General features: G+C 40.4%; 1 protein-coding gene across 1 annotated transcript in view; it reads left to right on the forward strand.

Annotated features, from left to right (window-relative positions):
• Positions 1 to 273: 273 nt before the first annotated feature.
• Positions 274 to 16,126, forward strand: part of LOC306900217 (leucine-rich repeat transmembrane neuronal protein 4) — a gene marked incomplete at its 3' end in the record, with an annotated part of 77,543 nt that continues 61,690 nt past the window's right edge. Inside the window, exons 1-2 of the mRNA XM_079466989.1 lie at positions 274 to 892; positions 6,433 to 7,973. Coding sequence (XP_079323115.1) covers positions 889 to 892; positions 6,433 to 7,973 — 1,545 coding nt within the window. The 5' untranslated portion in view covers positions 274 to 888. The remainder of the gene's footprint in view (positions 893 to 6,432; positions 7,974 to 16,126) is intronic.

Consider the following 16,126-nt stretch of genomic DNA (forward strand, 5'->3'; position numbering starts at 1 on the left):
ATATTATAAAGAGTATCTTCAGCATGCATGTAATGCTCATTGCATTGCAATCTCTAATTCTAAGAATACATCATTGTCACGTAAGCCATAACTGCAATTACTCCATTTTAATGTTTTTTTTGTCATCATTTCAAATAAGAATACCTAGTCTCACTATTTACCAGCAGGTAATCTACTGTAAATAGGGGTGCATATTCCTTCTTTCTCACCAGAAGAGGGCAATCCCATGCATCCCACTTGCAAACGAAGGTTAAGCAGTAGTGTGACTGCACCAGTGCTGAGTGCATCTCACATACACACAAGCTCGTATGAAAACCTCCTTTTTTTGTCACAGATGTTCGAAGGAAGGAACAGAAACCTAACTGTGGCTTAGAGACTGCACTATTTCTGAGCTCCTCTAAGATCAGCAGATACATCACTCATTCTGCGCACAGCTTTCCATCCACAGCCTACAGGACATCCTTTTGGCTTCCTTTTGATGGCTTTCTTTACATCTGCGCACCTTCTCGGACGGAGCGCTTTTGCGCAAACCTCACCAAACTTTCCAGTCAAGCGGAGGCTATTTTAATGTAAAGGATATAACTGATACGCACGCGCACGGTCTGGGAATGTTTGGCTTTGGACATTCTCATTAAGCAAATGTCAACGATTGTATATTTTTGCAGAGCTCTTGCGGGTTTCAGTTAAGAGATGTTGTTTAATGGCGCGACTGCGGGATTGAAATAGCGGTCCTGCTGACGGAGTTTGCCCGACGTTGCCAACATCTCGGGCACCGCAGCTTTGGGCAGGTGCTCCTTTCTGCCTGTGTTAAAAGACGGTGCCATGCAGGATCGGGAATCACACATCGGAGGTCTGTAAAACCCTGCTGGAAATCTGAGTTACGCAGAGATGGGTATGTCTCCATTTATTCTAAAGGCTTCAAATAAGTTGATATGTTTTGGTTTGGTCTTTTGATGCAATTCTGTGTATGTCAGGTATCGCAAAACCCAGTCGTGCTTTACCCTGAGACGTGCCATCATTTCTTAAAATAGCAGTGCTGTTAGAATTACATCATTAGAAAGTGAGTTCGAATATGTTTAATATGCGTAAAAGAAAGCATTTAGGAAGCCGACGCTTGAACGACAACTTTCAACATGCATGCGCTCAGACGTCACATATAAGCTTGGAAGAGCATAATATCGCAGTCGTGGTTGTGCATGTATTGTATGATCAACAGGCTGATTCTGTATGTGTTTTTACTGCCGTGATTGAATGACGCTCGTTTATTTGTTCTGTATAAAACGGTGCTGAACTCGCGGCGAATGTTCATTATAGGCTACATAGTGCTGCCTTGTATGTGCCCTCGTGCCTAAAAGCATCCGTCTGAGTAAATGCAATGTTAATAATAGTAATACAGGACTCCAGTTCTATAGTTATGAGAAGCACAAACATATGTATGCGTTATGTGAAGGACGCGCAAAGAGGGACTGATGTCAGTTCTTGCATTCTTTCAAGAGAAGGAAAAAACCTCTCGACTTTGATTGATGTTTTGAGGCAGATGATCTTGCAATAGTGGAAAGCTGTGATTTACTGTCTGGAAACGTTGATTTTTATGCGGTAATTCTTTTTGCTGGAAGCGCATAGTTCATAGTGAGTCTCTTTTAACTGCTTGCCATGTTTCTTCTGGTAAATTTGAAGAGGTTTGGAGTTTTTCATCTTTAAAATAGATCGTCCTCTTCAAATAGTTCAATTGAGGGTCCCCCATCATAAATAATCATAATCAGATCATAAATAATACTTTACCCCCACCCCTTTTTTATCAGTAGCCTCCCTGCATATTGTATCCGGCATGGAAAAGCTATTCATTGAAAGAAAGGATGACTAATAGAAATACAAATGAAATGCATGGATTGAAATTGCCTTGAACAAATAATGAAATGTACACTAGACAAACCAATGTGACGCTTGGTTTAAAAAATCTGTATTTTTCAAGATGGCTTGAAGTGTTAGTGATTTGATGGGAAACTGTCTGAGCAGATGATGTAGGTGGATGTTCTCTTCTGTGCCTCACAGGTGTGCTGTTTGCTCAGCTCAGTCAGACTCCACATACACAAAACAGGTTGGAGTAAAAATTTAGACATTCCGTGGATTTCATTGATTCAATCTGGCTTTTCCAGATCATGTGGCCAAAAGGACCTTCGGTCAGTCTGTATACAAAATGTTTCTGGTAAAATTTTTACTCGGCACAATGATCAGTTTTCAGGATTCCGCTTATGATGCTGCAAAATTTCTGCCTTAATATTTACCATAATGTATTACGTCACACCTGTCACTCGGTTACGTTGATACTACTGTCCTGTGCTGTCATGTTTAAAACAAAGCTGTATACAAATCCACAGCGTGAAGAAAGAGCACTCACTGTCATATTCCCATTGAGTACCTTGCTGTGATTTTAACTCTACAGAGGGGATAAGACCCCTATCTAATTCCTCCAGACCCCTCCTCTTTATCTACCTGTCTGGTGTTATGGCAGCAGATGAAAAGACATCTGGACATATGAAGTGTCCTTTATTAAATGCCTTTGAGCTTTCCCCCTAAAATAGAGTGGAGAGGCTGTCAAAACAGATAAATGTGGAGAGACGTGGACACTCCGTCATATCTTCTCTCAGGTTTTGTCGCCTGAATGTGACGGGATTGCGTCGGAGTAGTTCAGTTCTCTGTCAGATTATCTTTGTGTGAGATTAGCGCTGCTGTTTCGGGATTATGTTTTTCCCGCTTACTCCGAAACAAATCACAGATGGGATTAGTTTTGAAAAGTTGGCCAACGTTGCAGCGATTTTCTTCAGGGCTCTGGTGGCGTTGGGTATAATTTATGCTTTTCGATATTATGTGAAATGAAGAAAATGGCTTGAGGTCATACATAATGAGAAGACAATGTTTCAATATATCTATCCGGGGGATAATTGTGTTGCTCAGTAATTGTTCTTTTATATTTTAGGAGACGTAATGGGGTACTTATATTATCCATATAATGCTAGATGGGTGATGTATGTGTTATCTTTTGGGTTTCAGAAAAGATTTCAACAATCTTTCAGATTTGCCCATATATCAAAGTCTGCAATATAGAGTTATTACGGTAAATTATTCAGTTTTATATATTGTTTTATTAATATTTGGAATTAGATTTTGTTTTTACATTTGTAGTTTTTATGATTATTTAAGTTAAAACTTTAGCAATTCTTGTATATGCTTTTGTCATTTTCATTTTAAATGTGGCTATATAAGATTCATTATTTTTATTTTAGTTTTTTGTTTAATATTATAGCTTTAGTGCTTATTTCAGTTTATTTTTGAAGTAACATTTAAGCTTTTCCTTTAGTTAAGTTTTTCCCAAAATGTTCAGGTCAAGTTTTGAAACTCAAGAGAAGACATGTGGGATTATTAAAACGTTATTCTCAGGAGAAGAATCAGAAATTCAGGAAGATTCGTTAGAAGTCTCTTCATTTAACTTCCGTGAAGAGAACAATTAAGATTAAAAGGATCTCATTTTGATTTCCCCCCCCATGGGTATCCATGTGTGATTGCTTCAACCAGAGGAAAGGTTTGGCAGAAACTGCGGCTCTGAGGTCAGGATGTGTGAACGTGTCTCAAAGGGACCGTTAACCTAAAAATGACAATTATTTGATCCATTACTCACCCTCATGTCATTCAAATCTAAATGACTTGTTTCATCTGCAAAACATTGGTTACCACTCAATACTGCCCCTCAATTGTCTTCCATCCGACTGTGACGTTTCTCAAAATATCTTATTTTGCGTTCTACTGCAGTCATATAGAGGTTCTGAACGATAGGAGGGCGAATAAATGTTGACAAAATGTATTGTTGGTGGCACGATGAATGGGTTTTAAGATCAAGAGCTGGTTTACACGCACTATTTGACTGAATCTCGACTGGCATCCTTCATCATGATGAAATGAAAGCGGCGAAAGGGCAACATGCGCTTATGCTTTTATGCACGTACACAGAAAAAAACAAATTAAATGGAAGCTTTCTGGATTTGGTGGTTTGGTACATAAAGCGTGAGGGTGACCATAGTTAATTAAAAGTCTAAATTTGCATGCAAGCCCTTTTGGGTTGTGCTGTTGCTTGCGCACCTTTGCGTGATTTGCTGTGATCTTGCCGAAGGTGTTGTGTGTCGCTGGTAATATCGCAGCAAGCAAATTGATTAACCCGACCCTCTTTTTCTAATTAGGCAGCACTGCTCCTCCCAAGTGATCTGCACAAATCTAAAGGCTGGATTTCTTTACACTGCCCTGGATGAAGACCAAAAGATAATAAAACACACAGACAGCTGCAGAAAGAATTAAGAGACCATTTTAAAATTATTTTCTAAATGTACTATTTATAGGTATGTGTTTAGGTAAAATTATTGTTTTGGTTTAATTATCTGAACTACTATATTTCTCCCAAATGTCTAATAAATATAATGATTATATTTGCATTCATTTGCAGAAAATAAAAACTGGAGGAACGGGTCAAAATAACAGAAAACATGCTCTCAAATACTGCAAAGAAAACATGTTCATATTCACTTTTAAGCAACACAACATTAATATTTCTACATGTATTTAGGAAAAGTTCAAGCATTATTCGTTATGTGAAAACCTGGATTATTATCACAGTTGTCATGTGTCTTGTCATGCTGTCATTCTTTCACATTGCTGTTGGAGGAGATGGTTAGATGTTGTTGAAATTCAACAGACATTTTATCCACGATTTTTTAATTTGTGAAATTTGTGGGAAATATCGTTAGTAGTTCATAGAATTACACAAAAAGTTTTTTTCCTAAACGCATGAATAGTCAGTTCAGAAAAACTGAAAATAATTTTGAATTGCTCAATTTATTTTTACCCATAAATCCCTCACCAGTACAGAAGAGCACTTTGGCAGAAAGCTGTCTGTTGATACAATCTCTGTGTAAAGTTCATATGTATTTATAAATCTCTCTATTTGTAGTGTTATACTCTCATATTGTGAATTTACAAGCAGTGGTAACCAGAACTCATTGCAACATTTTTACCCTTGAGAAATTAAACCTATAGAGCCATAAACCCCTGCTACACTAACGCTCAACAGACCTTCAGACTCTTAGAATCTGAGTCTAGGGACTGTGTTTGTTTCTCATTATTAGAAATAAATTCGAAGGCAATTTGCAAAGCCGAAGAGATTTTGCCGCAGATAACAGGTTGCTCTGCTGGCCAACGCCGTGTCTCCAAGACTATTAGATTAGCCGGTTTCATTCAATTGACCTACACCAAATGTTTAGATTAGATCTAGAAGCCAGTAAACAGCAGTTGGGCCGGATGATTTAAACGCATTGCTGCTCAATGCTGCACTCAACATTGTAGATTTATATAATTACTTTTATATTTACTCAATAGTTGTAATGTGATTAAAGGTTCAGACGGTAAGCCTTTGTGCCGGCCACTCAAGATAAACCAATAATTTCCGTTTTTGCTCCAAGGACAGCAGAGAGAAGCTTTAATCAACTTTGGAACCCCCTTTAGTTTGCAAACCATCCCAATTCTGCTCAACATGAGAAAGCGCCGTCACATACATTGAACCAGCAAACTTCCATTATCATTGTCAGTCCTCCTCATTGGTTATCAAAGATTTGTATGTGATTTTATTTTTTAAAAGCATTGTTCTTATTTAAATTCAAGTGTTTTGGGCACTGCATCATCAGACCCAATTAATTTGGGTTTGTTTATTTATTTAATTTTTGTGGACCCTAACCTTTGGATAAAGATACAGAGATGGCGTTCTCTCTTGTATATTGTGTTTGTCGTCTTTTTTCTGCATCTTTCCATAAGGGATACATGAATATTATTATTCATTTTTAGAGATTTGGTATTTCCTTTATATATTGTTGAGATTCCAAAGTTTTTTTTTCTTTGAAAAGTTTGACGGCGTCAACACTGTTACTGATCAAACCTTGAGAAGTTTTTAACAGCCTTATTTGAATGAAGTTGCTGTTGTCTGTATGGTTTCGTTTTTTGCTTCAAGGTAAAGGTGTACACTTGCTTTCATTTTTAATTAAACCATGAACTCATTACGCAAAGGAAAAACTGACATTTTTAGGAATGCCAAATACAGTTCTAGGTATACGATTTGCATAGTAATTACATTATTGCAAAATGAAGCAGAGGAAAACAGAATTCTGACCTGAAGCAACACTAACCACCTACGTATAAGTTACAGCAAAGTAAACATTTACTTCATTAAAAAATGAGATATTTAGTAAACCCTGAAACCCTGAATTTACTTCTGTTCCGTTTTCGACGTACAAATACTTACAAATGATACAAATTAAACTTAAAATGTCATGGTGGTATTAAATTAAGTCAGTACGATGGGTGTTGATCAAATCTTTCTTGTGTTTTGTGATGCAGGATCCCTGGTGAGATCACGCTGGCTTATGATCCCCCTTCTTGTGCAGGCTTGGCTGTTGGCTTCCCAAGGCCGAGTCCGAGAGAAACCGTGTCCAAGAAGCTGCCGGTGCGATGGCAAAATAGTGTACTGCGAGTCGAACGCCTTCCGTGACGTGCCAAAAAATGTATCGGTGGGATGCCAGGGCCTCTCTCTGCGTTACAACAGCTTGGTGAATCTTCGGGCTGGTCAGTTTGCCAGCCTCAGCCAGTTGGTTTGGCTTTACCTAGACCATAACTACATTAACGGCGTGGACAGACAAGCGTTTCAGGGCGTACGACGGCTGAAAGAATTAATCCTCAGCTCCAACAAGATCACGCATTTGGAAAACAGCACGTTTCATTCCATTCCCAACCTGCGCAATCTGGACCTCTCTTACAACAAATTACAAGTCCTGCAGCCTAATCAATTCCAAGGCTTACGCAAACTGTTGAGTCTCCACGTTAGATCCAATTCCCTCAAGACGATTCCCATGCGAGTGTTTCAGGATTGTCGAAACCTAGAGTTTCTCGATTTGGGCTACAATCGACTGAGGAGTCTCACCCGTAACGCTTTTGCAGGACTCCTCAAACTGACTGAGTTACACTTGGAGCACAACCAATTCTCAAAGATAAATTTTTCTCATTTCCCACGACTGAACAATCTCCGGGCTTTGTATCTGCAGTGGAATCGGATAAAGTCAATAACCCAGGGAATTACATGGACCTGGACTTCATTGCAAAAGTTGGATCTCTCCGGGAACGACCTGCAGGTGTTGGATCCCAGCATTTTCCAGTGTCTCCCCAATTTGCAGACTGTTAATCTGGACTCCAACAAGCTTAGTAATGTGTCTCAAGAGGCCATAGCAGCTTGGATCTCTCTCACCACAATCAGTCTGGCAGGTAATGTTTGGGAATGCAGTCCCAGCTTGTGCCCCCTTGTGGCATGGCTGCAAAGCTTCAAGGGGAACAAAGAGACGGCCATGATTTGTGCTGGACCAAAGGAGGTGCAGGGTGAGAAAGTTATCGAGGCCGTTGAAACCTATGGATTCTGTAAGACAACCCCTAATCCTCTCCTTCCAATGTCCTCCACTGTAAACTCTCAATCCAAACCCGGACGTCAACCCCGGCCCACCATGTTCAGGGTGAACGAGAAGGTAACACGCCGCAGTCCTGTTGCCCCTTTCCCGACGGTCGCGTCCCCACCTGCTCCTGAACAAGACTTCGAGCAGGTTTCCTTTCACAAGATAATAGCCGGTAGCGTCGCTCTCTTCTTATCTGTAGCCATGATCTTGCTTGTCATCTACGTCTCCTGGAAGCGTTACCCCAGCAGCATGAAACAACTGCAGCAGCATTCCATGGTGCGAAAACGGCGGAAAAAGGCACGAGAGACGGAGCGCACCCTCAGCTCCCCGCTACAGGAATATTATGTGGACTACAAACCCACAAACTCTGAGACCATGGATGTACTCGTCAATGGGACAGGACCCTGTACCTACACCATCTCCGGCTCCCGAGAATGTGAGGTATGATCCGTCGCCCTCCTAAAATCCATTACCACTGCGGGGAACAAGAGGTAAATGTCCAGTCGATGTGAGGCAAAAAATTGTGTTGTGCCCCCTTCCTTTTTTGCCGCTATAGCTGTTCTCCTCCAGTGGGTAGGAAACATGGGTCAGTGCATGGCAACTTGAGTTTGTTTGTAAGATAAGGTATTTAAGTCCAAAGCACCTTTTTGAACATTTCTGAGTGATGCTTCCGGAAATGCATCACTGATTGGCTGACAGAAAACGTGTACTTTCAAACATTGCATCAAGTCTCTATGCATTGGTCTTTTCCTATCCTGTGTGTGTTTTTGCATTATTGTCAACATGCAACACCCCGGGCACATGGATGCTGAGTCAAACGAATTGTGTTGGCGTGTTTTTAGAAAGGAAAGAGGCTGAATGGAAGGCTGTAATGAAATGTAAGAGCTAATATACCGGTGTGGATCCAAGATAAATATTTGACTCATTTTGGATTCAAGGTAGCAGTGACCGGATTATTGAAGGGTCAGGGAGATTTTCCTTAATCACGCACTTTGTCAGACAAATCACCGTTGCAGGACGTAATTAAAGACACACATGGCTGATCTTTGAGGTTGATCTCGCCACATGGCTGCTTGTGATGCAAAAAGGATCTGGTAAATGATGGGATGCTAGACAAACGTCTGTGCATGCCCATGAAATCTGATGTGACATAGGTTTAGACATGGTGAAGCTTGAGAAAATAAACAAAGCCTTTTGCCATGAACCTCATGGGGCTCAAAAGACACATACAATACGAATTATTTTTCCACCCAAGCAGTAAAAGCAAAGGCAATCTTCATGGCAGAAATGAATTCGGTTTGCCGTTTTAATTATTTTTGCCTTTTACTAACGGTCATATTGATACCGTCTCCATTTTGAATTCTGTCACATTTGCTTACATTGTTTGAATTGTAAGGAGCTCCGCGGGCGGCCTCACTTGCAGAAGTGTCATAATTTCTTCTTGTTTTATTGATTCAGTGGATTGTAGGTAAATCCATATTGTAGGCAGTTATATTTCCATTTAAATAATGAGCTGGCCAAGGGGGATGCTTTTGAAAGGATTCAACACCTGTGAAATATGAAACAAGATGGTTTCCAGGCAGCTTTGTGCAGGAAATAATGATGAAATGTCAAGAGAAACAATGTCAACTGGAATACTTGTTGGGGAAAATTTATGAAAATAACAAATAAATGTAATTTTCAAGTGTTTGACTACGAGGCTTGGAGATATTAAACATGTTATGGTGATTGTCTTTGCTTTCTCTGCGGTGATGGGGAATATTTCAGATCAAAGCTTTGCTGCTCCACTTGTGTGTGTTGTGCAGTGTTGATCCATTTGCTTTATGGTGTTTTTGTTGTTAACCTCCATCATGGCCTTTGCCCCCTGTTTTGCCCCCTTGTGATGTGTTTTTCTGCTTTTGGATGATTCTAAAAATCATTTTTTTTCCTAAATGACAACTCTAGAAATGAACTCTGCATTTCAACTTTGCATATTTATAACACACAAGTAACCCTCATGGTTAATGTATAACACCCAGTGATATTGGGTGATTTTTTTCCGCATGAGAAGCGTATGACCTCTTGTAAATCACTTGTACTGTATTTCCAGTTGCTTGGTTACCAGAAAGGAAAACGCTATTTTATGCACAGTACTTTATCATTTGTACAATACTAGAGCACAAATTATTACTTTTCTGTAATGTAATTTAGTGTACTGTAATGAATGGTCTTTTAAACATTGACCTGCCATGCTATTTGTTTGTATTACTTCAATTTTAAATTTATTAATTTGAATAAATTGTAATTATTTTTATCTTTAATTTTTAGTAGTATAGTTACATATACAGTATATCTATAACCATTGAAGACATCGATAGGAATGTATAAAAAAAGAGTTACTGCTCAACTATAAATCTGACAGTGGCTGCATCACACATTTTTAACTTTGCATTTGTGTTTAATTCAAACAAAAATTATAGGCCTGTTAATGTTGATGTGTTAATACATGAGATTATTTAAATCTGTTTAACACATTTGTTGCATTAATTTGTTTTGTCTGTGAATTCTAAACAGCAGTGGGGTGTCTGTGAAGTGTGGACTTAATTCATAAAATTATTCCATATTTGCATTTAGTTTTAATTTAGTGGGTTTTTTGTCATGCAATTATATACGAAGAGTTTATTTTCAAAAAGAGATAACCTGACTCAAGAAATCATGCTTTTTTAAAGTGCATTCCCATTAATATCAATCAACGTAAAGTTGGTTTGTTTTGATTTAAGCCGTAATAACAAAAATACAGCTAACTAACACAATAAAAACATGATAACATAATAAATTTTTTTTTTTGAAAAATCGCTTATATATAATAAATAAACTCTATATAAATATATTTTTTCATGAATCTAACTTCGTCCATTGTCTTTACATGCACACGGTTTTTCATTATACTGTAAGTGTTAAACCCAATACGTTGTTTTTAGTTTTTTTCTCCTTCAGAAGAAACGGAATGTGATGATAAAAAGGGGCTGTTATCATTCATTCCCCCTCATGTTGTTCGAAACCTGTATATGACTCTTTCTTCAGTGCAACACAAAAGAAGATATTGATATTTCCAATGTTTTTAAATCCATACAATGGATGTCAATGAGGTTTAATGTTGTTTGGTTACCAACGTCCTTCGACATATTCTCCAGAAGAAAGCAAGTCATACAGGTTTGGATTGATGTGTGGGAATAAACCATGAAACCATTTTGGGATGAACTATCCCTTTAGGACAGGGCCTGTGGTCTGCTCGCTCATGAAATGAGATTTGTGTCAGGTTCAAGTCACACGGGTTAAGTACGAGTTGGGTTTGGGCTTGTTAAAACGCAGTGCAATCATCTTTTCCGTAATATTCCTAAATACTTGGTTACATCGATGTGTTGAAGAGAAGTATGAACAAGTTTTACTCCAAAGTCTCCTCTTCTATAAATCACACACTTGACTTCACTAGCTTGTGAGTCCCTGACAGCTTTTTGTTGACAAGGCAGATCCGCAGGACGTCCAGGCACTGGGCCATTACCGAACCCCCTTGATGTTGTCTGCCCATATTTACAGCAGAAAAGACCTTGATTCTATCTCGGAAAATTGGAAGTGTCAAATAGGGCGATCAGAGACATAAAGCTACTGCTGTCAGAAAGCAATTTTTATCGTACGTCGATAACCTGCGACCTCCCGTGAACACGGTCAGCGGTGACGCTTGCACTCACAAATCTGCGGGAGAGAAGGATGTTTGCAATAAGACCGAGTGTGGTGTGTAACATTCTGCTGAAAATATTGTATGTATGTGTGTGAGAACCTCCTCTTGACCCGCTGCGATAGAACAGATAGTTTTTGATTCTCTCTTTGTCATTTTTATCGATAGCACTTGAGAGTTGGGAAGGGTAACAGGACAGGGACATGACCCAAACTGGACTCAAACCCAGGTTTCCATGACATGCTTTGTAAGCACACTCGCATGAACCACAGGTCAAGATGGAGTACAACAGATGTTTGTGTTTTGAACAATCGATATTTGGCCTGACGATATATATATACTTTTTTTATTTGATATTAAAAGTTGCCTTGCCTAACAAGTTTCCTTGATGCCTACAATGTGAGCTGCTTTCTATGTCAGTCAGTGCTGGACTAGAACCATAAAGTGGCCCTGGACTTTTTTGTCAAGTGGCCTGTTGGTTCCACCCGTGTGCAGTTGCGTTTCAGGTTTTCCAGTTCTTTCGCGTTTGTGTTCCGTCCACGATTACATTCTTGCCAGTCCACGACTGTATTTTGTGTTCCCTGAGAGGTCCAACTTCTTTCATTTGCGTTCCGTCCCACCACTCCCTGGCCCACCGTGAAAATGCCCGGTATTCCTGATTACCAATCCAGTACCTAATTTACAGTTTCATAAATAACTAGCAGCACAATCAAGAATATTTTAACATCAAAACGAAAACAGGACATCAAAGATCAAAAGCAATTATTTGATCCTAAAATGTAATACCTGTCTTCCTCGATGTGTTTAGAGATTTGTACAGAGCACAGCTGTGAACCATGTTGACCATGTTTGGCTTTTCTCCAGAATCGGAGATATTCTTTAAAGCCAGGGGGCTTTGGCATCATTGTTTCGGTGTATTAAAATGAACAACAGCATTCACTAAACTACAAATGTTCCCTTTAGCAGAACAGAGCCCTCACAGAGTTCTCTGTTGGGTCAGCTTCTTTTGCTCCACACGGCGAAGGCTTCGTCCTTGAGCTCTGGCCCGCTTCCCGGTGTTTCTGGCCCAATCAGCAGTGTTTCACCTTTTCCACCGCAACAGTCCCAGCTCGCCCAGACCTACTTTATGAAGATGACATAGCAAGTGTGTTGTTTGTATTGATTTGGTTTCATGTTTCTTTAATGACTGTCGGTATACATGTATACGTCATTAGTCTGAATTCCTGTAGAAGGTCTTGTTAGGTTTACATCTACACATCGGCCGCCAGATGCTTTCATCCAAATGTACAGTGTGTGGAATCTAATCTAATGGTGTTTATATGATTTAAAGACATTTTTTCTTTGCAGAAGGGATGTCGTGGTATCAGATTATGAATTATCATGGCCAAAAATGCAATAATGATATTATCGCAATAACTTTTAAAAGGTTTTACGAGTTTTGAGTTAAATAAATGACGCTATAACTCAAATTCATCTTTAATATCTTTATTTAAGTTTCACATTTTAACGTGTGCTGAATTACTTATGGTATGATTTAACCCATTATTAATAATCTTGGATTTTAGTATCACGGTCATTGTCAATACAAATATATTGAGACACCAGTACTTTGTAGTATTGTAATCTTGATTGATGTTAGCTTGCTTAGTAGCGCTGTTCTTAACCCTGCTGAAAAATGCAACTGCGGCATAATGCAGCCTTATAAATTGCCTTACATTCTAAGGCAAAGTCATGTCAAGCAGATAAAACTATCAGTTCAATATGGCGGAAGATATGGTTTTATTCTTTTCTGAAAAGTATTAACAATCAGTTCTGCTTGTCTGGAGAGGAGTTGCTGCCTATATAGGCCATTCTAATTGGTCACTTTTAAGGTAACTTACTAGGCGACCTACTATGTTTTAGAACAGCTTAAAGAGGTATTTCACCCCCCCCAAAAAAATTGATTCTGCAATTATTTACTCATCCTCTTGTCATTTCAAACCTTTATGACTTTCTTTCTTCTGCAGAACTCAAAAGAAGATATTTTGAAGACAGTTGGTAACTGAACAGCACTGGCCCCCATTCACTTCTATTGTATTGACATAAAACCAATGCGAAACCAAGTAAATGGAAAACATTCTTCCAAATATCTTCTCCTGTGTTCTGCCAAAGCTTTTTTCATATTTTTATTTTTGGGTGAACTATCACTTTAAGAGTATATAGTTCTCAGGGTGGAGTGCAATGAGGACATTAAGTGGGTTCACTCATTTGACATCTGGATTGGAGTTGTAAATGAATGTGTCAGCTATAAGTGCCCATTAAAAAAGCCGGATAAAGAAAACAGTCAGAGTAATTGTAGTTCAGTACAAAGGTTATATGGAAGCATCTAAACAGATCTCTTACTTTTTTAAGCTTACATACTGAAAATAAGCCGGAAGGTTACAAAATACAACCTTGAGGCAATATAGCTTTGGGTTGTTAGTGTCTTGGCAAATGAGAGCTGCCAGCGAAGGATGCTACGTGCTTTCTTTTGGATTGGAGAAACAAATTACAGTGGAATCAACTCGTAGTCATTGACCTTGATTATAAAACAGTTCAGGCTGTATTAATGCATATTGGATATGCCTTCACTGATGTCATTTATCAAGTTGTTTTCATAGTGATCCCTTAATACCTTGACCCTTTAAATAACACAGAATTAGTCAAACTGGCTCATTATAATGTAGGTGTGACTTTTATCTCGGCTAAATTGGCTGTATTGTTAAATCAGCAGAACGCAAAATTGGATTTGCAGCTGGAAAAATACCCCTTTGTCTTTTTGAACATTATGGAGCACTGATAAATTGTTTAGAATAGGAGTAAGAGACAATTATGAAGGAAGCAAATAGAGCCATTTTTATCTCACGTTGTCTCTAAGCTCTCCGACTATAAGACGGCATAAGAACCTCAGGTATTCTTTCTTCTGTAAAGTAAGGGAACGGTGCGTTTTATAGCATTGGCATGTCAGGTCAGATAAAATAAAAGTCATCCTGATGGGTGTTTAAAGCCTTGTGGCTCTCGGGCAAAGTCAGACCTCGAGTGAATTAATGAATTGATAATGAAATTCAATTATACAGATCCATTGAGGCAGGCGTCCGGAACAGAAGGTATCATTCCGATGGCTGTCGTAAGTCTTGACCTCAGATGACTGCGACGATTCAGATACTGTCAAAAGGGCCGTTGAATCAGGATGAAAGCGCTTGTGATATTGATTCTATGCGAGTCGATATGAGATTTGATAATCTATTAACTTCTGCTGGAATAGGATCGGTTATGCTTCAGTAAACTACAGATGGCCTAATGAAATGAAACCTTCAGATTTATTTTTGGTACAAAAGTGATTTAAAAATGTTTTCATCACATCAAATTATAAGACAGTGCAGTGAATGGAACATTATGGCTTAAAAAAGGACGTATGAATGACATGACATTAGATCATAGAACAAAATACTGAAGCAAATGGCATGTATTGTTTTCAGTGGAAACATTATGCATATGGTCTGTTGTGAATACAAAAATAACACAATGAATATATTGCGTTGTAATAAAGTTCGTAGAAGGGAAGGAAGGAGGCGGGAACCGGCGAACATTCAAACAATAAAACTTTAATTAAATAAACAATAAACAATGAACAATCCGGCAGCCACCTCGCGGTAGACTGCCGGCCATAAAACATACACAAACTAAACACAGTTTCGGGCCCGGTCCTCTCTCGTCAACAGTCCTGCCGAACATCCATTTAAGCTCCCAATCTCCTCCGTGATAAGATGCGGGACCGGTGCGCGCACAGCTGATTGCACTTATCACTCACGCCACCGGCCCCGCGTCACGGCTCTCGTCCCGCCTTCCTCACCACATACCCCCATCACCCCTTACAGGCCGGGGGGCACCCCCGAGACTGTACCTACTCCCCCCCCCTGGGGAGCCAGTCTCGGAGTCGGCAGCGCCTGGGGTTATGCACCGGCGAGACGAAAGAACGGAGACGGGAGCCCCCGGAGCGACAGGGACGAGAGAGGGGAGAGAGGAAAAGAAAAAAAATTGTCCGGTTCCCTGACACGCTGTCACTCGGTCCTCAGCCCAGCCGAGAGGCTCTTCCTCGCGGTGCAATGCGGTGGTGCTGGACGTCGGGGGGACGGCCCGATCCTCCTCCGCCTCCTGGCGGTTGGCGATGGCCCTCGGCGTGAGGGCAGCCAGCAGCGGGTCCCCCGTTTCCTGTTCCTCACCCTCATAGTTGTTGGACACAGGATTCCGGCCCACGGCCAACGGCGACGACCCCTCCGCTCCCTCCTTAAGGCCGCCATCCCACCTCGGCCCAGGAGCACGGCAGCCAGCTCCGTCCCAGACGATTTTTCTTGCTCCAGCACCACCGCCTCGGGCAGCCGCCGGCGGACGTCCCTTGTCCGCGCTGCCCGAACTCCTCCGCACCACGATGCCCCTCGGCAGCGAGGGCTCTTCGACAGCATGCCCCTCCTTCCTCCCGGGTTTCGGCACCAGTGTAATAAAGTTCGTAGAAGGGAAGGAAGGAGGCGGGAACCGGCGAACATTCAAACAATAAAACTTTAATTAAATAAACAATAAACAATGAACAATCCGGCAGCCACCTCGCGGTAGACTGCCGGCCATAAAACATACACAAACTAAACACAGTTTCGGGCCCGGTCCTCTCTCGTCAACAGTCCTGCCGAACATCCATTTAAGCTCCCAATCTCCTCCGTGATAAGATGCGGGACCGGTGCGCGCACAGCTGATTGCACTTATCACTCACGCCACCGGCCCCGCGTCACGGCTCTCGTCCCGCCTTCCTCACCACATGCGTGTTTTGTTTTTATAGATTAGAAACTGTTCCACTTGCGTTTCTGTT

The sequence above is a fragment of the Barbatula barbatula genome (genome assembly GCF_947034865.1).
Source record: "Barbatula barbatula genome assembly, chromosome: 11".
Taxonomy (NCBI): Eukaryota; Metazoa; Chordata; class Actinopteri; order Cypriniformes; family Nemacheilidae; genus Barbatula; species Barbatula barbatula.